A 23,839-nucleotide genomic window follows, 5' to 3' on the forward strand; every position below is an offset into this window, starting at 1 on the left:
CACACTTGCAGAGCAGGCGCTTGCTTTATCGCTTGAGCCACACCTCCAGTCCATTTTGCTCTGGTTATTTTAGAGATGGGGGTCTCTCAAACTATTTGCTCAGATTGACAATGAAATGTTATCCTCCTGATTTTAGCTTCCCAGGTACCTAAGATTACAGGCCTGAGCCACCAGTACCTAACTGGAATTCACCTTCAATAGACTGAAAGGGCCAGGCACCAGTGGCTCACTCCTGTAATCCTAGTTACTCGGGAGGCAGAGATCAGGAGGATCAAGGTTCAAAGCCAGCCCAGGCAAATAGTTCGAGAGCCCCTACCTCAAAAAAAAACCCATTACAAAAAAAGGCTAGTGGAGTGGCTTAAGGTATAGGCCCTGAGTTCAAGTCCCAGTATTGCAAAAAAAAAAAAAAAAAAGACTGGAAGGGAGTTATCTCTAAAGTGAGCAAGAGAATGACCCATCCATACCCTGGTTTTTAAGTACTTCACATTCTTTCTATTTTCCCATGTCATTAAAGAGGTTTCTTGCATCGGTGGGGGTGGCACATGCTGTAATCTGAGCACTAGGGAGGCTGAGGCAGAAGGATCATGAGTTCAATCAACCCAGAGCTACACAGTTGAATTTGAGGCTACCCTGGCCTATGTAGTGAGATCCTGTTGCAAAAAAAAAATAAAAATAAAAAGTTCTTCTTTTTTGGTTATGGGGATTTGGGGATTGAACCCAGAGCCTCACACATGCTAGGCAATTGCTCTACCATTGAACGACACCCCCAAGTTTAGGATTCTAAGATACTGAATGGCCTCATAATATCTTATTAGACATATGTGTACACAATTCCAATCCCCACTAGGCTCTTAAATTGTGCCTTCCCCCTTTTTTACCCTATGGAAATATTGTCGATCCTTGTCATGGAGGTATGTTTGACTATATCTCCATGGCCTTGAACTAGAGGCCAAAGGACAGGTTCTTTCCAAAGTTTCTAAAATGATCCCATGAGTCAATTCAGATCTAATGCACCCTGGACATAGCCAGGACAGTTGGAAGGACTCAGCAAAAAATTAGGAAGCACAAGGCAAGATTAAAATACAGAGCTTGGTCCATTTACGACAGCAGCAGGAAATGAAGAGGAGAGTGTGAGCTATACATCCAGCCCAGAGGCTGACCTGGCTGATAACCTCGTGTCTGGGTGCTGGCTCTTTCCAAAAGAAGGGCAGAGGGCATGTAGCCAGGAGGTCCCAGTATCTATTAGCACCACCAGCCTCCTTTTGAGCTTGGACCCTTTCAGTAAACTCTTCCTTCTCATCCAGTTCTCTTGTTTCAGAAGCCCCTTGGCCTTTTCTCCTAGAATCCCAAAGCTGCAAGCAGGACTCCCAGTCACCTGGCCTCTGGCCCCAGCATCTCCAGTCAGGAGCCCCTTACTCATACCTTTTCTTGCAGTTCACTGCCTTGTAGGGTACTAATTCTTCAACCAGCTAATAATCTCCATGCAAATCAATCTACAAGTTGGACCATGATTAATGAGCACGTGCCATTTTTAGTCATAAAGATTTAATAAGAAATTCTGCTAAAGACTTTCCTGAAATCCAAATACATCTAACCTGGGATTAGCTTTCCACTGTACAAATTTTAGCAATTCTATCCCCTACATACACAAATGAAATGAAAATTAGCATTTTTCCTCTTGGTGAGCCTCAGTTGCTTCCTGAAAATCATATACCACTTCCAAATGTATGCGAACTGCTAAAACCATTCCAGATCTTTTTTTAGGCTTTTTTTGGGGGGGCAGGGATTGGGGCTTGAACTCAGGGCTTCCATTCTAGATCTTGATATCACGACCTGAAGAGGGAGAGAAACGAAGCAATGGTGGAAAGGTGGTGTAAGAGGCTTTTGCTCCTTAGAAGTAGGGGCAGGGAGGAGAACAGGATGAGGATATTATTTGATATGTTCAAACTTGCTCACCAAAGTGGGATATTAATTACAAGAAGGGAAAGTACTTAATTATTAAGCAATTATTCTCCCTGCCATTGAAAAGAAACTGATGATATCTTATAATAGCAGGAAAAACAATTATAGACCCATCTCTCATGAATGTAGTTACCAAAATTCTAAATAAAGATATTAGCAAAATTAAATCCAGTGATATGTAAAAAGGATAATAAATCTTGAGTAAGACAGGTTTACTCCAGACATGCAATGTTTGTAGTAACATGAAAAAAAAATCAGTGTATTTCAGAATAAAGGAGATTAATCACTCAGTCATCGACAGATAACAAAAAAACTCATTTAGTAAAATTTAATACCTTTCATTATAAAAACCTCAGCAAACTAGGAAAAAAGAGACTTTCATCAACCCAATATAGGAAATCTATTTTTCAAAAAAGGAAAGACAAAATCATATGCAATGATCAGGTTTATTTATTCTTTCCTACCCGACCTCACACCCACACTGGGATGGAACCCAGGGTCTATAGCATGCTATGTGACATTGAGCTATACCCCCAGCCCTTGACCATCAGTGTTCAAAATACCCAGAATAAGAATGAGATGAGGACACCCATTATCACTAGTTCAACACCACCCCACATGTCCCAATCAGTAGAATAAGGCAAAAACAAGGCATAGAATATAAAAGGTTTAGCAATAAGTAAATAAAATTGCCATCACTCACAGACAAACAGAATCATGTACAAAAGAATCAAAAGTAAGAATTATCAGAATTCATGAGTGAATTCAGAGCCTCAGGAGGTCAACATACAAAATGAATTTTACCAGAGAGCTGGTGGCTCACACCTGTAATCCTAGCTACTTGGGAGGCAAAGATCAGGAAGATCAAGGTTTAAAGCCAGCCTGGGAAAATAGTTCTCATCCTGAAAATAACCCAACACAAAAAAAGGCTGGCAGAGGGGCTCAAGTGGTAGAGCACCTGCCTGGCAAGTGTTGGACCCTGCGTTCAAACCCCAGTGCCTCCAAAAAAAAGAACCTATTGCTCCATACTTGTGTGGAATGATATAAGAACACATCTGGTCTTTTGTTGTTGTTGTTTTTGTTTTTTCATACGGTTAGTAAGTGACATATTTGGACTATGATCCCAGTTCCAGGCACAGAGCTTCAAGAGCCCAAGTGTCTTCTTTCTGCTAATGAGGCAACTCAGGGGCAGAATCCTAGGCAGCTCCTGAATATGAGCTGATCACCAGAAGAGCAAACACTGCGGTCACAGGGCTGGGGCTTTGAGCTCCCCTACCTCCAAGGAAGAGGGACTGGAAGTCAACTGAATTCAAAACTGTAGCCTGCATCACGAGCCCCGATGGAAACTCTGGACCCCAAAGCTCAGTGGTGGGTGAGCACACTGCTATCCCAGGAAGGTAAGGTGCCCTGACTGCACAGGCAAAGAACCTGAAGCTCCTCTAGGACCCTCCCATACCTTCTCCCGTGGGTGTCCTCCAAAATAATACCACTGTCCCACATGGAGCACTTCCTAAACTCTTGGAGTTGTTCTAATCAGTTACTAGGACTAGAGACGTTGCTCAGTGGTAAAGTGCTTGCCTTGCACGTACAAGGCTCTGGGTTCCATCTCTACCACAGCAAACAAATGAGCAAACAAAAAAAACCATTGAATCTGAAGAGCACAGGAGCCCCAAAATTTATAACTGGCTGATCAGAAGTGCACAAGTGAAGGGGCCCCCAACTTGTGGCTGGTACGTGAAGTAAGGATCACCCTTAAGCCCCACAGTCTCACGCTAAGCACGAGTGGCTGGCATCAGAACAGGATGCCAGAACACTTCAATCAGGGTGAACATGGAATGATCTGGAACAAGCATTTGGAAACTAAGAAAAGATACGTAAGACTTCTACACAGAAAACTGAAAAATTGTATTGAGAGAAATTAAGAATACATGAACAAATGGAGAGGTAACATGTTTGTAGACTGGAAGATTGTTTTTATAAAATGTCAAGTCATGAGGCTGGTGGTAGAGTTCAGGGACAGACCCTGTGCTATGCAGGCACAGGCCCTGGGTTTGATCCCCAGAAAGAAGAAACAAAAAGTCAATTCTTCGAGATGACCTATGGATTCACTATAGTTCCCAGGAGAAAACCTAAGAACAGCCAAGATGATCTTGAAGAACAAAGGGCTTAATATTACCATCTAGCAACTTATTTTAAAGTTACTGCAATTATGTCAATGTAGTATTGGACCAAGGAAAAATAAATAGATCAAGAGAATATACAGTCCAGTCCAGAGACAGCTTCATAAATATGTAACAGTTTAGAGAGAAAGGAGTCTTTTCATTAAGTAGTACTTGAATAATTGGATATCCTTATTGATTAAAAAAAAAAAAATCTTGCCAGGCGAGGTGACTCATACCTGTAATTCCAGCTACTAGCTAGAATTGGGAGAATCTCAGTTTGAGGCCAGCTCAGGCAAAAAGTTTGTGAGACCTGATCTCAACCAATAAAAACCCGGGCATGTTGGGACACACCTGTCATCCCAGCTACACAGGAAGTGTAAATAAGAGGATTGAGGCCAGGCCAGCCTGGGCATAAACAAAACACCCTATCTGAAAAATAACTAAAGCAAAAAGGGCTGGGGGTGTGGCTCAAGTGGTAGAGCACCTGCCTAGCAAGATCAAGCCCCTGAGTTCAACCCCCACTACCACCAAAGAAAAAAAGTCATTAATGAGTAAAGTGGGCCAGGCAAAGTGGCTCACGCCTCTAATCCCAGCTACTCAGAAGGCAGATATTGGGGGGGCAAAAAACCAGCCTGGGCAAAAACCCTAGGGAGACCCTAGGACTGGATGCATGGCTCAAGTGGTAGAGCATCTGCCTAGCAAGCCCAAGGTCCTGAGTTTAAATCCCAGCTACTTGGGATGTGGTGGTTCATGTCTGTAATCCCAGCTACTTGGGAGTATAAATAGGGAGATCATAGTCTGAGGCTGGTCTGGGCAAAAACCGCAAGACCATATATGAAAAACAACTAAAGCAAAAAATGGCTGGGGGCATGGCTCAAGTGTAGAGCAAGCACAAGGCCCAAAATTCAAGCCCCAGTATTACCAGAGAGTGAGAGAGAGAAGAGAGAGAGGGAATTGATTGGGGAGATGTTGGTCAAAGTATACAAAGTTTCAGTTACAAGTAAATTCAAGAACTTTACTGTACAACATGGTGACTATAGTTAACAATGTATTATATATTTGAAAATTATTCAGAGTACAATTTGAAAATTGTTCTCATCACAAAAAAATGGTAAGTATGTGAGGCAATGCATATATTAATTAACCTGAATACTCATTCTACAATGTATACAATATGTCAAAAGAACATGTGGGCTGGGGGTGTGGCTCAATTGGTAGAGCACTTGCCTAACAAGCACTCGGCCTTAAATTCAAACCCCAGTACCACTGGAAAAAAAAAAAAAAAAGAAACATTGTATGTACCATAAATATATACTATTTTCGTCAATTAAAAGTATTTTTAGCTGGGTGCTGGTGGCTCACACCTGTAATCCTAGCTATTTGGGAAACTGATATTGGGAGGATAGCAGTTTGAGGACAACCCAGCTAAATAGTTCTCGATACCCCATCTCCAAAAAATAACTACAGCAAAAAATGAACTGTAGGTGATCAGAGTGCCTGCTTTGCAAGCCGAAGCACTGAGTTCAAATCCCAATCCCACCAAAAAAAGTAAATATTTTTAATTAAGAGACCCCCCCAAAAAAAAAACTAAAAAAGAGGAAGAAAAAACAAAAGTACCTTAAAAATGAAATAAAAAAACATTAAAGTTATTTAAATATCTAAATCCTAAAAAAGAGAATTAAAAAAAAGGAAATTGTTAAGAACAATCTCTTAGAAAATGGACAACATACAGGAACAGGCATTTCACAAAAGAAAATATGCAACTGGATAACAAGCACATGAAATGAACTCAGGGCTGGGGCTAGGACAGTGCTCAGTGCATAAAGCCCTGGGTTTGAGCTCCTGCACTACAAAAACAAAAGAAAGAAAAAGAAATGTGCTAGCCCTCATTAGTCACTAGGGGAAATCTAAATTAAAGCATGAGGCTGGGGTGTGGCTCAAGTGATGCATATTTGTCTAGAATGTACAAGGCCCTGAGTTCAATTCCCAGCACTGCAAAAAAATCTAGGCCAGGTATAGTGCATGCTTAGTGCATGCTTGTAATCCCAGCTACTTGAGAAACACAGGATCACTTGAGAGAGATAGAGGGTCACTATCCCAGGGAAGCACTAGGTTCTGAGTTCAATTCCCAGTACTGCAAAACAAACCAACCATCATGAGGTACCACGCACACATACCTGAAAAGAGAGAGAGAGAAGAAAGACCTGGCAATTGGAAAACTGCCTCATCCATACTTACCCTAAATAATCCAAATGTCCATCATCAGTACCAAAAATGAATATAATGGAATACTAGACAGCAGCAAAAAAAGAATGAACTACAGCTACACACAACCTGGATGATGCTCATAACCCTAACATTAAGCAGAAGAACCCAGATACATTGTTATGATTCACTCTAAAAAGCTCAGAAACAGAAAAAATTACCCATGAACATCTGGGGGTAGGGCAGTGACTGGGAGAGGTGACATGTTATTGCTTGGGCTAAGTGGCAGTTACACAGGGGTGTTCACACTTTTCTCTATAATATACTTGAACAATAACAAAATGCTACTTTAAAAGAATCTAGAACTGGGCTAGGGGTGTGGCTCAAGCATGAGGTCAGAGGTCAAACCCAAATAGTGCCCGCCCAAATCTAGAACTTACAGTAAATTTTGCAGACTTAATTATTGGAATCTCCCAATCTTCTGGGTCCCTTTCTTAATAGTTACGATCTGAGAAATGGCACAGCGTTGTGGTTGAGAGTATGGCTTCTGGAGCCAAACAGCCTGGGGGTATCCCTCAGTTGTTAGTCGGGAAAGATTCATAGCCTCTCTGATCCTCAGTTCCTACCTAGAGTCTAAATTAGTATTCCATAACTGTTCCTTCTTTGGGGTCTTTCCCCTGTTCTAGAATGCAGCACCTTCTCAAGGAGCAGACTAGACGCACCATTGCTCACACCATATTTCCCAAGCAGCAGGACTTGCGTCCTTCCTCACCCTTTTTGTCTTAGACACCTTAAGAAAAGCATTATTTTTTTCTTAGCCCCTTTTTTCTCTTTGGGTTGATGTGCTTGTTTGCTTTAAAGAAACTAGACTCCTATTCATTTATTTGTTTATTTTTGCTTTTTAGATTTTTTGAGCCAGGTTCTCACTATGTAGCCCAAGTTGTCCTCGAACTCACGATCTTCCTGCCTCAGTCTCCCATCTCCTGAATGCTAGGCTGGTTTTTTTTTTCAGTACTGAGATTTGAACTCATTGCCTCACGCTTGCTAGACAGGCGCTCTACCACTTGAGCCATTTCACTCACCCAAGGCTGTTTGTTTTTTTGAAGTAGGGTCTTGCCATGTAGCCCACCTGGCTTTGAATTCACAACCCACCTGCCTGAGTGCTACTGGGATTACAAGTGAGTATCAATATAAGAAAAACATTCTTTTTTTTTTTTCTGTTACTTTTTCTATTTCTTTGTGGTGCTGAGAATCAAACCCAGGACCTTGTACATGTTAGGTGAGCACTTTACCACTGAGCTATACATCCCCAGCAGAAAAGCATTCTTTTTTCGGTGGTGTTGGGAGTTTGAGCTCAGGGCTTTGCACTTGTGAGGTGGGCACTCTACCACTTGAACCATGCCTCCAGTCCTTCTTAAAACATTTTTGAGGGCTGGTGGTATAGCTCAGTGGTAGAGTGCATCCATAGGCCCTGAATTCAATCCTAGCACCATTTTTTAAAAAGCCTTCTTTGCTCTAGATCTGGGGCTTTTGGGGGAGATTGGCCCTCTGGGAAGTCTCTGTTCCCTTGGATCCCTCTCTTGCTGTCTTGTCAACGCAGCTTAGCCTCTTCCCTCCTCTCCATTTGAACTACCCAGAGAACTGGAGCTGGTAACCCCTCAAACAGAGACATGACTGGTACACGAAACCACACTCCTTCCCCTGCCCAGTGTCTTCTCCGAGCAGCGAACCAGAAATTAATAGTCCTGCAGTTGGGACATTTTCCACTTTGCAGGAAAAAAATATTGCTAGGGATGCAGTCCAGTGGTAGAGAGCATTTGATTAGCATATTCAAGGCCCTGGATTCAATCCCCAAAACCAGCAAGAAAAAAATTAAATGAGGAGAATGTCCCCACTTTCTAGTTTTTCTTCTATACATTTTTTCCTTAAACTCTAGCTTGTTAGCTTTCCAAACAGGCACCAGGATCAAGATAAGATAGTATCTGAGTTAGCATATAATTATATAGTGGGCTTTTTTTGAGCTCAATACATTTATAATTCCAAAAAAGGCACCACCCTGAACAATAGGGCAGACTGCCACCTGACCACTGTGGTCATGAGTTGATGTCAGCGCCAACTGGGGCACCTTCGGACAATAATAACAGTAATTGTTAAAATAGCTAACACTTACTGCACAATTACATGGTGCTGGGCATGGAGCTAAACACCTTACATACCTGACCTTCTTCAATCCCCACTACAATCCTGAGGTGGACACAAGTCATCCATGTGGATGGCCGAGTCACTAGCCACTAAGGAGAAGTTTGTCCAAGCCTAAGAGTCAGTCACTATTTTCAGCATTTCATGAAATAAACTGGCTGCACACGCATTTACTCATCTTTTAACCTTACTTTTTTTTTTTTTGAGACAGGATCTGACTGGTCTCAAACTTGTGATCCTCCTGCCTCGTCTTCTTAATGCTGGGATTCCAGATGTGCACCACCACGTTTGACTTAAACTTACTTTAACTCTCAGTAAAGTGTAATGAGATATACTTAAGGTTAAGACAGGACTGGTTATAGTGCATGTGTGTGCATGTGTATGTGTGACCTTGGTCAGGGATGAGTGTGTGAGAGCAGCCCCACCTGTGCATGTAAGGAAGGGTGTGAGAGTGTGTGTATAAGCCTGCCTGTGCATATTTGGGGGTGGGAGTGTGTGTGAGTGTGTGTGTGTGTGTTCATGTGAGTTAACCTCCTGAGCTTGGGTTGGGGAGGGGGTGCACAGCACAATGATTCTGCTGTGCCTGTGCCTGATGGGGGTGAGTGTATGGGTGTGGGTGTGGGTGTGGGTGTGTGGGTGTGGGTGTATGTGGGAGTAAGCTTTTCAGGGTTGGGGGAGGGATCCTCTTTCCAAGGAGGCTTCAGGCTGCCTGCTGGCCAGAGACCAGGCGTTCCAGAGCCCGAGGAACCAGTCTTTCAAGAACCCTGCCCAGGTCACAGTAAATCAGCCCTGCAGCATGGAAGCGACTCTGAGCTTAACCTCTGGGGAATGCTCCAGAGCCACCAGGTTTAACCCCCAGCAAAACAGGCTGCCCTGCACAACCTGGCCCCTGGGCTCACCTTCCTGCAGAGCCACACAGGGTAAATAAAGAGGCTCCTCCCAAGGATGCAGGGACAAGTAATCTGAAGAACCAATCTAAACTGTGCTCAAAAAAAGCAGGACTCAAAATTGTATGTACACAATTATTTCAATGTGACAATATTTGTAGACAGCTCCAGGGAGAAAGTGTGGCTATAAAATGAAAGTGGTTCTGGTCTTGCCGTTTGTTACAGGATTTTTCAACTAAACAATGAAAGTGAATTTATTTTCTTTTTTTCTTTGAAATGGGGTCTTACTGCATAGTTAGGCTGGCTTTGAACTCATGATTCTCCTGCCTCAGGGTCCTAAGCAAGAATTCTGGGATTATAGACGTGTTGCACCACACCCAGCTGTGAAAATAAATTGCTATAAAACTGTCACAATCCAAATGGAATGAAGGTATGGTTTGCCTGCTTTGCAAGTACAAAGCCCTAAATTCAAGCCCCAGTCCCACCAAAAAAAAAAAAAAAAAGTTGTCACAATATATCAGAACATTCAAAGTGGTTCCTTTTTGGTTACCTGATCATGGTTAGGTTTTGGTATGTTTCCTGAAGCTCTGGCAATGAGATATATCTCTTTTATGGCTATGAAAAATAATAAACATTAATAAAAAAGAAAATACCTAGTAAGTGAAACAGGAATAGAAGTAAGGTGTCTAAACTCCAATCTCCAAAAAAAGCCAGGAGTCTTTTTTTTCTTTTTCTTTCCTTTTTTTTTGTGGGACTGGGGTTTGAACTCAAGGCTTGGCACTCTACTGCTTGAGCCATATCTCCAGCCCCAGGAGTCCTTTATTGTAGCCTCAAAGTTTCTTACACCAAAATGTCTTGGCATCCTCAGGAGTAACCATGGTACAGGGCAAGTGGGATGGACTGACCCAATGGGGCAGCACCCAAAAGCAGCTGTAAGTCATGGCAGATTCAGGGAATGAGGCCAGAAGTAGGGCTGGCTGAAACAGCAGCTGCTGCCAACCTCTTAGCTCAGAGCCATAGTGGGCATCTGGGGAAACTGTATAACCCTCATATCCTCAGGGCGAGCTCTAAGAGCACAAGAAAGTAAGAGAGAGAGCCAGTGCTGGGACAAGCAGGGTAGCTGTTCCTCCCTATTGGCTGGGGGAAGAAACCAGGAAGCTCTGCTAAAGCCAGACAGTCACAGAAGGAACTGGTCCACCTTCCTTCTATACACACTCTACCTGGCTGTGTGGCTTTTTGTGAATCTGCATTCAGTGAGGATTACACACACTCCCCTGTCCAGCCCTAAGGAGAGTGAGACTGGCTGATAAATGTAACTCAAGGTGCAACAGGCCTCATTCTGCTCAAAGGTGTCCATGCTATTGAATACACCTGCTTGTCCTTATGGTAACACCAGGACAGGAAGGGGTGCAGAGAGAAAGCAAAGCAAAGACCTTTCAGAAAAATCTGAAAAGCAGTCACAACAGGCAGAAGCACTTCTGCCCAAAGTTAGTGCAAAGAACTGACAAGCTCATTTCCCATCCGACAGTTCTCCAAGTTCTTCCAGAATGAAAGAACCAAAGTGGCAAATGCCATGTCTATCCGTCCTTGAAGATCCAGCTGAAACATTCCCTTGTTTCAGTGTTTCCCCAGACTTTTCTGATAAAATAAGCCCCTTCACAAAGTCCCCTCCCCTTACCCATTGCTCCCAGAGTTCACAGGTTTGTGATTTTGTTCCTGGGCACTCATCTATTTCCAAGGTTAAACCTTTGTTCGTTACTCTCCATCCTTACCTGAGGTATCAGGAAAGCACTAGAACTGGGTTTACTTTTGAAAAGTAAAACCCTGTGTGCTGAGCAATTGTTAGGGCCTAGGCACAAGGCAGTGCCTTCCACCACACCATCAAGGGCTTTAAAAGAGATCCGTCAACAGAAGATCTATGACATTGCTCTGTGCCCTGGCTCCTGGTTGGGAACCAGCCTGTAGGCAGCCCAGTACCAGCAAGGGACACAATGCTGCTCCCTTCCCACATCACAGAACCAAGAGAACATGAGCAGCAGCCTTACAGGTGCTCCCTTCCCACATCACAGAACCAAGAGAACGTGAGCAGCAGCCTTACAGGTGCTTTGTCAGCTGCCCGTCTGGGACCTCTGCCCCTTGCCCAGAGTACCATCTACAAGCAGGCAGTAACTGTCACTCTAGATACAACTTTCCCAGGCAGCTTCTTGAAATCAAATCATCAACTTGAGGCCACTTCCAAGAGGAGCCGATAGACACCAGGTATAACTGCCTTCACTCTCTGCTCATCACTGAGCACCATGGGGCTTAACTGTCTCATCCCACAGCCTGTGCTTGCCAAGCTTCTCCATGCTGGCAGCCCCAGCACTGTCTTTAACACCTTCTCACCTTCTTCATGCTCTTGGGTGACTCTGACACCTTCCAGCCTTGTCCTGGCCTCCCTCCTGAGGCCCACATGGACATTTTCACCTGCACACTTGCCTAGATGATCTGCCCACTGGTAGGGCTGTTGAGACAATCTGAGATTTGTCAGAAATGCAGACTCTAACAAAATGCCCAGGCAGCCCAAGGACATGTTCAAGTGTGAGAAACTACTGTACACCATGTTGAACGGAGGAGAAAACCAATACAGAATAATACCTTTATTATCTCCACCCACTTCTCTGTATCATCATCAAACTCCCTTTTCATCCTCTTCTCTCTACAGCAGTTAAATATCACCAACCAAAATCCCAAGCCAGAAACCTTCGACATTCCTCGCCCTGCCTTGGCCCCTTATACCCTATCTGTGTACTCTGCATAGCCAAGTCTTAGTTGCACATCTGTCTCCTTGTAGACAGTGAGTTCTGTACACAGACTGCTTTATTCACCTCTGATTCTAACAGTCAGCACAGTGTCTGACACATAGGCTGCAAAAAGTTAAATGCCTATTGAACAAATGTATGAACAAGTAGACAGGTGGGAGGTGGGGTGGGAGGATAAACTGCTGAAAGCGTGTCAGATGATACAAACTAAGAGTGAATGCAAAAATCACAGTGTTTTTTCGACTTTATAAAGTTGTTCCAGAGATAAAGTTAAGTAGGTAGGAAACTCTGACGTGGCCCAGATGGAAATACGGGAGGGATTTTTAATGAAAATATTTCTAGTTTTCTTTCTTCTCCTAATTACACCCAATTAACTTGCTGAGAGGAGCAATAACAGGTCCAAGGTCACCTCATAATTAGGTGCCTGAGCTGGGTGGAATTTAAACCCAGCTCTGGCTGGGTGGAGTTTATATCCAGCTCTATACAGTGGTCTTGAGAGTTATAAGGTGGGTGGGGAAAGATAAGATGGCTAAAGATGAGCTAAGTACCCGGGAGGGGCAGGAATGTTCCAGAGGGAGAGGCACAGGAAAAGGTGGAAGGTGGGTTCAGGTGGAGGGCTTGGGTCCCAAGCTCTAACCTCCACATGGGGAGTTCACTTGTGACCATGCTTCGGGGTCTGCAAAAGCATCTGAAGCAGAGGCAAAACGCCAGCTGGGCCAGGAGGAGCTGCCATTGTTGTAGGATTTCAAGCTGCAGACAAACCCACTCCCAACACCCAGGACTGCAAACAGTTGTAGGCGAGGTTCCAGTGGAAGGGTCAAGGTTCAAATCACATGAGCCTCAGTGGCCTGACTAGCTGGCATGTCTTCGTGCCACTAGAAAGTCTTACTCCTGAGGTCCTCCAGCACCTGGCATTGTGTTCTGCATGTGGCAGGAGAGCTCAATGAGCATCTAATGCTATCAGCTTTGGGCTAAGAGGCTGCCATAGCTGGAGGCTGCAGTTCTTGCCTTAGTACTTAGGGGCAGCTCAGTCTCCCATGCCTGAGCTGCTTCCTGGTGTGCAGGAGCACTTTCATGACTCACCTTAATGAGAGTGGCTGTGGAAAATCCCCATGGCCAAAGACCACTTATAGGCAGAGAAACTGAAACACAGCAAAGTGGACCCCCAAGTCTGCTTTTTGGCCCTGTGTTGTCATTGATACATGTGTCATCACAGGAGCTCCTCTGTTCCAATCCGGTGCAGCTGGAGATGTCGAGCCCCAGATAATGCACAACATCCACTTTGCTTTATCCCTCAGCTCCTCAAAATTCCAACACTTCCGGAATGGAAATCATTCTCTCCCAAACCTAATAAGTCATTCATTCATTCATCTATTTATTGAGTTGATGTTTTATTGAGGCCTCATTTCATACTGTGTGCCATACAAGGAGCTAGAGATACATCAATATCAGAACAAAGAGCTCTGCCCTTTGAACTTGTGTTATTGTGGGAGGAGGCAGACAGACATCACAGCACATCAGTAAACTACAGAGATGTTGGAGAGTAAGATATGTTATTGGAAAAGGAAAAATTAGCACAGAGTAGGGGAAATTGAGAAGGTCAAGTGGGACAGAGGGTTTCAGGCTTAAATAGGGTGACAGGAAGGCCTCTCCGAGGTAATGCTGAAGCAGTATGAGAGAGAGAAGAGAGTGAGCCACCCTGACTTCTGGAGAAGAACATTCCTGTCTGAGAGAACAGCTAGGCCAAAGGCCCCAGAATGGAAGCGTTCTGGTGCACTCAAGGAACAACAAAGGAAGCCAGCAAGGCTTGCCAGACAGTCACCCATTAATCTGTTCATTCACTCATTTGTTCAACAAACATTTAAGACCCATCTCCTGGCCAGGCAGTGAGTGGTGAAAGCACTAATAAATCAGGGCCCCTACTTAAAGAAGCTTATAAAACTGGGGAAGGGGGAATAAAAGGACCCTCAAAGAGGCTGATGGAGTGGCTCAAGTGGTAGAGCACCTGTCTGGCAAGCGTGAAGCCCAGAATTCAAACCCCAGTGCCACCAAAAATAATAATAATAATAATTTATTAATAGTAATAAAAGAAAAGAGAAGAACCCTCAAAGAATTACAGTCAGGTAGAATGGCTCCGGGAGAGCTAGGCCCAGGGTCTTCACCCAGCTTTGGAGTGGAGGATTCAGCAAAAACCACCAGAGTCACCCCAGCTGATTTTGGTGTTGCTGACAACGCTGGCTATGCTGAGCTTGCTCACTTGTTTTTCTTGCTAAAAAAGAAGACTTCCAGACACTCAACTTGTAACAAAAATCTTTCAAGGTGCAGCTGTCCACTAGGTGTTTGTCATATATTGGGCAGCCTCAGAATAAAGAGGTAGATGCCAGATGAAAAGATCTGGAAGAAGCCACACTAAGAGGAACCTGTTGTGGCGATTTATAAGTTAAGAATGGACTTCTGAGACATCTAGGAACCAAGAAGGGATGGTGTAAGACCCCAGGATTAGGGGTAACCATCACATCACACACACATCTCCAGGGTGGCCTGCTGCACTGGATAGATTGAAACTGCTTTTCGATGAATTGCCAGTAACCCCTCCAAGGCTCGGGCTTCCATGGGCCTCAGGAGAGTCTCATGAACCAAACTGGATCTGGAGAGTTCAGCTCAGTAGAGCTCTGGCCTGAGAAATGCCAACTGTTTCCAAGCTTAATAAAAGGGCACTTCTTCATAAGACAGAGTCCAAAGATGGTCCTGCCAAGCCCAGGAAGCTCCCACACAAGAGAGCTCAGTCCTGCCATCAAGTGCTGGAAGCCAAACTAGGCCAATTCATACTGGCTAGATCCAGATCTGGCTGAACTGATTGGGGAGGTGCTGGTGGGTGTGTCACCAGTAACAGTCTCAAGGACCATAGAAGTGGGTAAGGAGGATGACTGACACCCTGTGAGTCCTGATCAAATTTCTGACCAAGTAACATGGAAGAGGTTTTCAGGGCCCCAGAATGCCAGGTGGGGATGGACACACTCACAGGCATAAACCCCAAGCTCTGCCCAGGCTCTGCCTTCACCATCAGGCATCTATGTCTCTCCAGTCTCTCTAAGTGGCGGGCTGCTTCCCTCTCTGACTTACAATCCTCAAATCATCCTCAGTTCTAATACTGAGATTCAGTCTGGCAAACTTTAAAAAAGAAAGGCACCACCTCGGCTCTTGGCCCTGACATAAGCATCTTTTCAGACCAAACCTGGAAGGCCAGCTTTTCTCTCCCTATTCCACTCCCAGGCTCTCTTCCACTCTCTGGTACAGAAATGACCCTGGGCTTGCTCATAGCTAAGGTTCAGAAGTGGCTCCTAGCGCTGGGTGGGCCTGACCCTTAGCCAGTAGCAGCTCTACCTATGGGAAGGTTGGGACAAGGGTGCTGGGGACAATAGTGTAGAAGCACAGTCCCTAGGTTTAGTGTGAGCTTCCTCCCAGCCCCAATTCCTTTCTCACTAAAGAGCTTCCCTTTCTGCCTCCTCACCTCCTTTGGCTTAGGAGAGTTTACTCCATAATTGACTTGTTTACTACCAATCTGAGGGCTTCTGGATAGCAGAGGTGGGAGGAAAGTTTTGTTGGAAGTAAAGAAAGGGGCCTGTGCACTGAGTTTTGAGGCTGGGGAGTAACCACCTGAGAAGGGGCCAAGAACACACCTGGGAAAAAAAAACAAAAATACAAGGCAGTACAAGGCCAACTAAAGATTCCCAGACCACAGGAGGCAAGCTTATGTTAGGCACCTGGGAAAGACAATAACAACCAAAATTTAATCTGCTTGCTTCTGCTGAGTAGTGGAAAGTGTTACTTGGCATTGCTCTGAGAGGGGAGCCAACTAGAGACCTCTCAATTCTTCTGTGGGCTTGGAACTCCAGTGGTATCACTTTTCTGCTGGAAACCTTCCAGAGCTCCAAGTTGAGAATAAACTTACGTTCACCTTGGGCCCCAAATAACTCAGCCTCTCTCCCATTAACCACTGATCAGCAGGGCCAATATGCCAGTTATTTAGGACCACTTGTTGGGCCCCAAGAACATTCCTGGGTTCCACCCTCACTAGGGTTCTACCCTGTATGAAGCCACTCTATCTTTTAAAACTAGCCTTAAGGGCTGGGCTGTAGCTCAGTGGTAGAGCACTTGCCTAGCAAATGCAAGGCCCTGGTTTCGATCCCAGCACACACACACACAAAACTCCCTTAAATGCTCCCTCCCTTGATGGTTTCCTAGTTCCCCAGCCCCACCCAACCCCACCCTCTAAATCTCCATCAATGGGGTACTGGCCTCTTTTCAGGGATTGACCTTATTCTATCCTGCTCCCTGAGGCCCTGCTCCATTCCTGCAAGTGTGCAACTGTGTCTTTTCAGCTTTGATTCATTCAAAGCACAAAGCAGATGACAAATGCTTAAGAACTGTTTCCACTGTGCCCAATAGCATCTGCCTCTGAGGCACAAGAAATAATGGGCAAAGGGACACAAGAGTTACACAAATGGAACACTAAAATCAGACACAAAACCCACAGGAAGACAAGAGGCATCACAAAAAGACTGAACCAGGGTGCTGCATCAGTCAGTCCTTACCCTTCTTGAACTCCTCCAGCATGGCATCCAACTTGGTGTCATGAAAGACAAAGTGCACTGGGTGGTTGTAGAAACGGGTGATAGTCTTCAGGGGGGTGCAGTCATCAGGGTCTACGAAGGCCAAGTCTTTGACATAAAGAATATCTACAATATTAGATTGCTCATCTTCAAACACAGGAATACGAGTATAGCCACTTTCCATAATCTCTGACATGGTGTTGAAGTCCAGGATGGCATCATTGCGGATCATGAAGCAGTTTTGGAGCGGGGTCATGATATCCTCCACAGTTTTGGTCCGTAGTTCCAGGGCACCCTGGATCATATTTAGCTCCTCTTTCACGAGGTCATTATAGGGCTGTGTCACCTTCAACATCTCCATCAGCTTCTCCCGATTGTAAACTGTACGAATCTCCTGGCCCAAACAAAAGTCCAGGAGCTTGCTAATGGGGAAACTGAGGGGGAAGGTAAGCAGCATAAAAAATTTGGTGAGACCGATTGTGTTGGCACCCACAGCCAGCCCATGTCGGGAGCACAGGGCCTGAGGTACGATCTCCCCAAAGATGACAATGCCAATGGTGGAGGAGGCCACGGCCATAACGCCAGACCCGATGAGGATGTCCAGAAGGATGGTGAGGGAGGTGTTAACCAGCACATTCCCCAGGAGCAGCGAGCAGAGCAAGTAGTTGCCCTTTCGACGGATGGGCTCTATCCTGCGGGCATACCGCCTCTCCTTCTCAGTGCCACAGTTCTGCACGATGCGCAGCTCCATGGGGTCGAGGGCCATGAGACCCAGATTGAGGCCAGAAAATATGCCCGACAACCCTAGCAGCACCAGAAGGAGGAAGATGTGCATCCAGAGGGGCAGGAGCCTCCCGGACTCCTCCACCATGAAGAGCAGCGAGTCCTTGTCGGTCCACTTGAGCCAGGGCCCATCGGCGCGGGCCCGGGTGCATAGCGCGTACAGTTTCATGCTCTCGCTCCTCCGGAGGAACTTGGTGAGCACCACCAGCATCCCGGACGTGTTCCCGCGGCTCACGTTGACCAGCTGCTGGACAACCAGGTCTTTGGTGAGCTCGCGGCAGTTGGTGGTGTTTTGGGCCGTCTCGGAGTCCTCCACCTCGGTAAAAGAGATCAGGTTGCTGGAGATATCACCCAGACTGTGGCCGTACAACCTTAGGTTCACGATGCTACCCTCCGACACGAAGATGATGCCATCCGGGTTCATCCCACACGACTTGTTGCAGCTAGCCAATCTCATGCCCAGGATCGCACCCTGCTGGGGGCTGCCCTGGCCCCGGGTCCCCCGCGCCCACAGCAGCATAAGCAGTACCAGCACCGCCAGGAGGAGGCGCCCTCGGGCCAGTCCGCCGCCCGGGCGCCCGCCCCCGCCCACCGGCGCCATGTTGCTCCGGCTCTGCTGCCGCTGCTTTCCGCGCCTTACAGCGCGGCCCAGCTCGGCGCCGCCACTCCTGCCGCTCCGCCGCCGCCGAGCCAACTGCCCGGGCCGCGGGCCTGACGTCAGGTCAGCGCCCCTCCCGCCCCACCTCGCCCCGCCCCGCCCCGCCGACCCACGCCTCTCATTTACATGCGAGGCCCCGCCCCGGAGTGCAGCTCCCGCGCCGGCCCTTAAGGGGGTCTGGGCACTTAAGGTGGAGCGGCGCGGGAGCGCGGGAGCCGCAGGCGAGTATCCGCCCCGCCCTCCCTCTACGTCCTGCCGCCGCTTTCCCTGCGCTCCGCGCCGGCGGAGGTCAGCTCTCCTCCGCTGGAATCTTGTCTCCCCGCCACGCGGTTCCTGTCCCTCGGCTCCCCGTCCTCCCTGGCCTCGCATGCTCGGCTCTTTCCTAGTCCCTAGCACTCTACATCAGCTTAGGGCTGATGGCCTTTCTGTGCAGGCTAAGGCAAGAAAAATGCATTTCCTGATTTAGAAAGGGGAAAAAAAAGGGGAACCTGAGGGATGCGCGGGCCTTGCAGCCTGCCCCTTGGAGACTTTCCTGGCCTCCTCACTCCTGGGGTTTTTGCTGTCCTTGTCCTAAAGCCAGAAGTGGGTTCTCACACATCCCAAACTCAACACTCCCATTCTCCAGGGGCTGCCTGGTGTGGAAGGCAAAACTGGGGAAGGAAAGTTAAAGAAGGGCCAGGCTCTGGCCTAGGCTTATTTCTTGTCCTTTCCTTTTAGGCATAAGTATTTATTTATTGAACACTTACTACATACCAGACACTTGTTTCAAGCTTTGACAATAATTACTAGTGAACAAGCCCAAGTTCCTGCCTGCTGGAGTTGACAGCCTAGAGCAGAAAACAGGCAGTAAACATGCATGTAAAAATTATTGAATCTTCCCAACAACCCTAAGTGGTAGGTACTACTTCCATTTCACAAATGTAGACACTAAATCCAGGCACAAATCCCAGTCTTTCCAGATCACCATCTCTAGCCCGTTTCTTAATCTGTATATGGCACTGAGAATGATAATTCAGCATCGCTTGGCTAAATTTGTGGAAACAGTTGGCTTAGACATTGAACTCTTCGTGAATAGTCTTTGGTTTTGTACTGCTGTCTGCCCTTCCAGAACCAAACCCCTAACCCCAAATTGTGATGGACCAGCTGGGGTAGTTGCATGTGGAAATGAGCAGAAAGGCGAGGTCACTGGCCTAACCCTAAAATCATTGCTTCCTGGACAGCCCTAACTCAATGTCATTCAGCAGCTGTGACTGACAACCAAGTATTCAGGGTGTGTGGATGACCACAGCTGCCCTCCTTGTGAAGAGAAAGAGACAGACAGACAAACATCCTTACAATAATTGCAGAGGTTCACTGAGAGGATCAGGTTGACTGCTGGCTCTCTGAGCAAGTCTTTTCCCAACCCTGCAGACACAAAAAGCACTTCATTGTCTTCTTGCTCCAACACTTGTGTTTGTTTTTATTTTGGTATACAGTTTGCCAGTAAAAGCAACAATCAATACCAGCTGCAAAATGCCAAAACAGAAAGGAAGAATATTGTGTTCAGATAGTAATGACATTGTGAGTAACGTGTGTTCAGTGTTGTGGAGGAGGCATTTAAGTAAGCACCATTATATTAGCAGGGGCAGAGCTCTGCAAACAGCCAGCCTGAGGAAGTTCCTTGCAAGTAAGTGCCTCACTTAATAGGGTGGAACACAATGTGTCATCAGCTCTTCCTTAAAGAATAAGAGCCCCAGGATGGGCCCTGGCCAATATAGGCCCTGGCAAAAGCAGAATCTTTGACCTGCTGTTCCCTTTCTGTCTCTACCAACCAGAACCACCTGCATTGCCTCAGAACAAGCCCGGATGTCAGGAAGGCTTCTGCCAAGCTCCCCTTATCTCCAGCTGGCTTTAGCCCCAGTGTCCTCCCTCCCCTTCTGTCCTTAGAAATGCTCCCATTCTATTATCAACCAATTGGCTATTTTTATTTTGCCCTTTTTATACTATCTGCACTCAGAAGCTCTGTGTAGGCACTGAATCAAATGTCAAAAGCCAACAATGAGAAAGATAAGTTTTTCAACTACTTGGGTTAGAACTGGGGGCAAATGAGCCGGAAGCCAGTGGCTCATGCCTGTAATCCTAGCTACTCAGGAGGCAGAGATCAGGAGGATCATAATTTGAAGCTGGCCCAGGCAAATAGTTCCCGAGACCCTATCTTGAAAAAACCAACACAAAAAAAGGCAGGTGGAGTGGTTCAAGGTGTAGGTGGCGAGTTCAAGCTCCAGAACAACAAAAAAAAAAAAAAACCTGGGGGCAAATGAATAGGAAAAAGGTGGGAGCAATGGTGAAGGAAAAAAAAACAGTCTCTGTTAAATTCCATTTAATTACATCTACCCATGATTATATAGTTTCATCATGATTAGGAGAATAATAGCAGATTCAACAAAGTATAGAAATGAAATTCCAGGGAAGGAAAGAAGGAAGAAAAGAAGAAGAAATGAAATTTCTCTCTGCCCTCTCTGGGTCTGGGATCTACCAAGGAGACAGGATTTGCTCTGCACAAAATAAATGCTAGGAGGCCAGGAGTGGTAGTTCATACCTATAACCACAGCTACTCAGGAGGTAGAAGCAGGAGGATGGAAAGTTCTGGACCAACCCTGGCAAAGATAAAATGAAGATCCTGTCTCAAAACTAAAATAAAGGACTGGGGGCATGCTCAAGTGGTAGCCTACTTGCCTAGTATGCACAAGGCCATGGGTTCAATCTACATCACCAATAAATAAATAAATAGTAATGCAAAAGTTGCCAGAGGAGACACTTGAAACACAAGTTGAACTTTCATTGTCTTTTTTTTTTTTTTGGTGGGACTGGGATGTCAGGTTGGACTTTCAATTCAGTCACTATTGCTGTTGGTTTATACCCTTTGTTAGGGCATTTAACCTTTCACATCTGCCATGTTAAATACCTTTCCCACAGAGTTGTGGGAACCACATGAAGAAAGGGATCCAATAGCTTACAGAGTCAAGGAACCAGGCTGTGGGAATGGCAGGAAGCAAAGGAGAAACTTCTCTCCTTGAGGGGGCAGAGAACAGCATGGTCAGACCTGTTTCTCTGCCTCAGGGTGTCAGGTCCTCACTCATCTCATCTGCCTCCATTTGCAATTAAGAACTTTTGGGAAGGTCTTTCCCAGATCCTGAACATGTCAAAGCACTCCATTCATGACATCCTTGGACCTGACTGATTCTTCCCCAATGTAGATCCTATGGCAGAATGTTTACACCTGCTATGGTTGCAACCACTCTTTCTTGCTTCTGTGCAGAAGAGAGATCATGCTAATGCCAGGGATTGAATGATGATCAAGGATTTCCAAGTAGCAACCCAGATCTAATTCTTCCCAGCTGGATTCTTAACCCTCTTCATCCTCTGGGTCCCAAAGATGGGGGGGAGGTGAGAGCAAAGAAGCTCCCTTCTGCTGATGACGCTCTGAGTCTGAGGCTGCCTGGTCCCACATTAGAACTCCCTTGGGATGTGCCTTGTGCCCTAGTGTGAAATCCTGGTTAGAGCAGTGGGAATGGTGTGCTCAGGCTATGGTGCAGGCCATTGCCATGCACGAAGCAACCTGTTCACCAGGTCCACATAAATCTACAAAAACCTGAGCATTTGCAGAATACATCCATGCCATTGAATAGAGGGGTGGTTCTTCCTCCACAGAAGGAAAGAATCAGCATGAAACTAGCCAACACACTGCCTTGGCTCAAATCCCAATGCAGGTCATCCCAGCAAGTGGGGACATGAGGACCTGGATGGAAGGGTTTCATGATTTCTACCTAACACTCAAGCTTCATTGAGCCAGAAGAGGGATGAAAACATGAGGTCAGTGTGTATAGGCTGATGAAGAGTTGTACCTCTGTCTGGAATGCTAGAGCTACTAAGGTAGGGAGAGTTTGGACTAGTTGGAAAAGTAGGATTCAAGGGTCCCTGGCCATGTGACAAAGTATTCTTCCAGAACCCAAGAAGCTGGATGCCCCACTGGAGGGTCAGAGCACAGCTCTGTGGACTGGCTTGACTCCTGAACCCAGGGCCTTGCACATATTAGGCAAGTGTTCTACCACTTGAACCACACCCCCAGTCCTCTTGGGTCGCAATAACTTTGCTGGGGCTGGTCTCAAAATTCTCCTGCCCTGCCTCCTGAGTAGTTGGGATTATAGATATGAACCACCACACCCAGCTTGGGATATTCTTTCTTTCTTTTTTTTTTTTTTTTTAAGTACTGGGATTATAGCCCAGGGTCTCATGTTTGCTAGGCAGGCACTTTATCACTTGAGCTACTCCACCAACCCTGTTTTTCTGTGGGGTATTTTCAGGATAGGCTATTTGCCCAGGCTAACTTCAAACCAAGATCTTCCTGATCTCTGCCTCCTGAGTAGCTAGGATTACAGGCATGAGCCACCAGTGCCTGGCAGGATATTCTTGAGTGCTGCTACCTCATGATGCACAATAAGCACGTTGCAGGTGCCTGACTTGTGGCAAGAGCTCAGTAACCATGAAGATGATGATAGAGATGATGTGGCCAGTGTTTTTAGGGAGAACACTCATATATTTCTTTAACTCTGGTTTGTCTCTCCATTCACCTGTAGCCATATCGTCTTGCTCTTTCCCTTCCCTTTTCTCCAGAGGGTGAACATCAGAAGATGATGACGGAGAAGAAGAGGGCCTGAGGGGAAGGTCACCTAAGACTAAGCAAGACCATGTCTTTCCCCTTGGGCCTCCATGGAAAGGGAATAAAAAATACTGAGGTAGAGGTGGAATATGGCAGAGGTGAGCTGAGCAGGCGTTTCATAGCACAAAGGGACTGGGCTGAAAAGGTTGAATAAGCCAGTTGGAGGGGGAAGCCTTTCATTCAACATCCAGGAAACAAATCCCTCAAGGCACCTTCTATACCACAGACCCTGTAAGGAGCCCCAGACCTCACTGAACTAAGGGGCTTGACAGTCCCCAGAACTCACTGTTGTCCTTTTTGCTGCCTTTGGTCCCCTGCACACTGAAATGTCTTCTGTCCTAAGACTGGCTATTCCAGCTAGATTTTCTTTCTGCCCCTAAAAACACAAAAGATCTCCATTTGTTTGTTTGTTTGTTTGTTTTTCAAGTTCTGGAATTAAACCCAGGGCCTCCTGCATGCTAAGCAGGTGCTTTGTCACTGTGCTACATCCCCAACCCTAGACTCTTTTCTATTTTAAGAGATTAACTATTAATCCCTAGAGAAAACCAAGGAACTGCAAGATAACACAGAGTATTTACAGAGTTTAAGAACAAAGTGCTTGGAGTCATTGCCTGAAGTGTCTGATGGTTTCTGAGTTTGAAGCTGATGAATGGAGTAACTCACTCCTAGCACTAGCAAGTCTGTTTTTCACTGTTTGTTTTGTCTCACTTCCTTATGCCTCACTCCCCAAATAATTAACCGATAAGATAAAGCCAGCCTTGCCTGAAATAAAGAATAAGGGAAAACATCAAAGAACCCCAGTCCTATGACCTCCGAATCAGTAATCTTTCTTTAGCTCTACAGGAACCAGGAATGGCTAGAGCTCCTGGT

At 46.0% G+C, this 23,839-nt stretch overlaps 1 protein-coding gene across 3 annotated transcripts in view; it reads right to left on the reverse strand.

Annotated features, from left to right (window-relative positions):
- Cnnm4 (cyclin and CBS domain divalent metal cation transport mediator 4) overlaps positions 1 to 18,303 on the reverse strand; it is a 39,208-nt gene extending 20,905 nt beyond the window's left edge. For all 3 annotated transcript variants that reach the window (XR_012439807.1, XM_020165982.2, XM_074050201.1), the window contains exon 1: positions 16,812 to 18,303. Coding sequence is in view for 2 of the 3 variants with exons in the window: in XM_020165982.2 (XP_020021571.1) it covers positions 16,812 to 18,213 (1,402 nt within the window). In the remaining variant the exon portion in view is untranslated. The remainder of the gene's footprint in view (positions 1 to 16,811) is intronic.
- Positions 18,304 to 23,839: the final 5,536 nt, after the last annotated feature.

This window comes from Castor canadensis, chromosome 12 (assembly GCF_047511655.1).
Source record: "Castor canadensis chromosome 12, mCasCan1.hap1v2, whole genome shotgun sequence".
Lineage (NCBI taxonomy): Eukaryota > Metazoa > Chordata > Mammalia > Rodentia > Castoridae > Castor > Castor canadensis.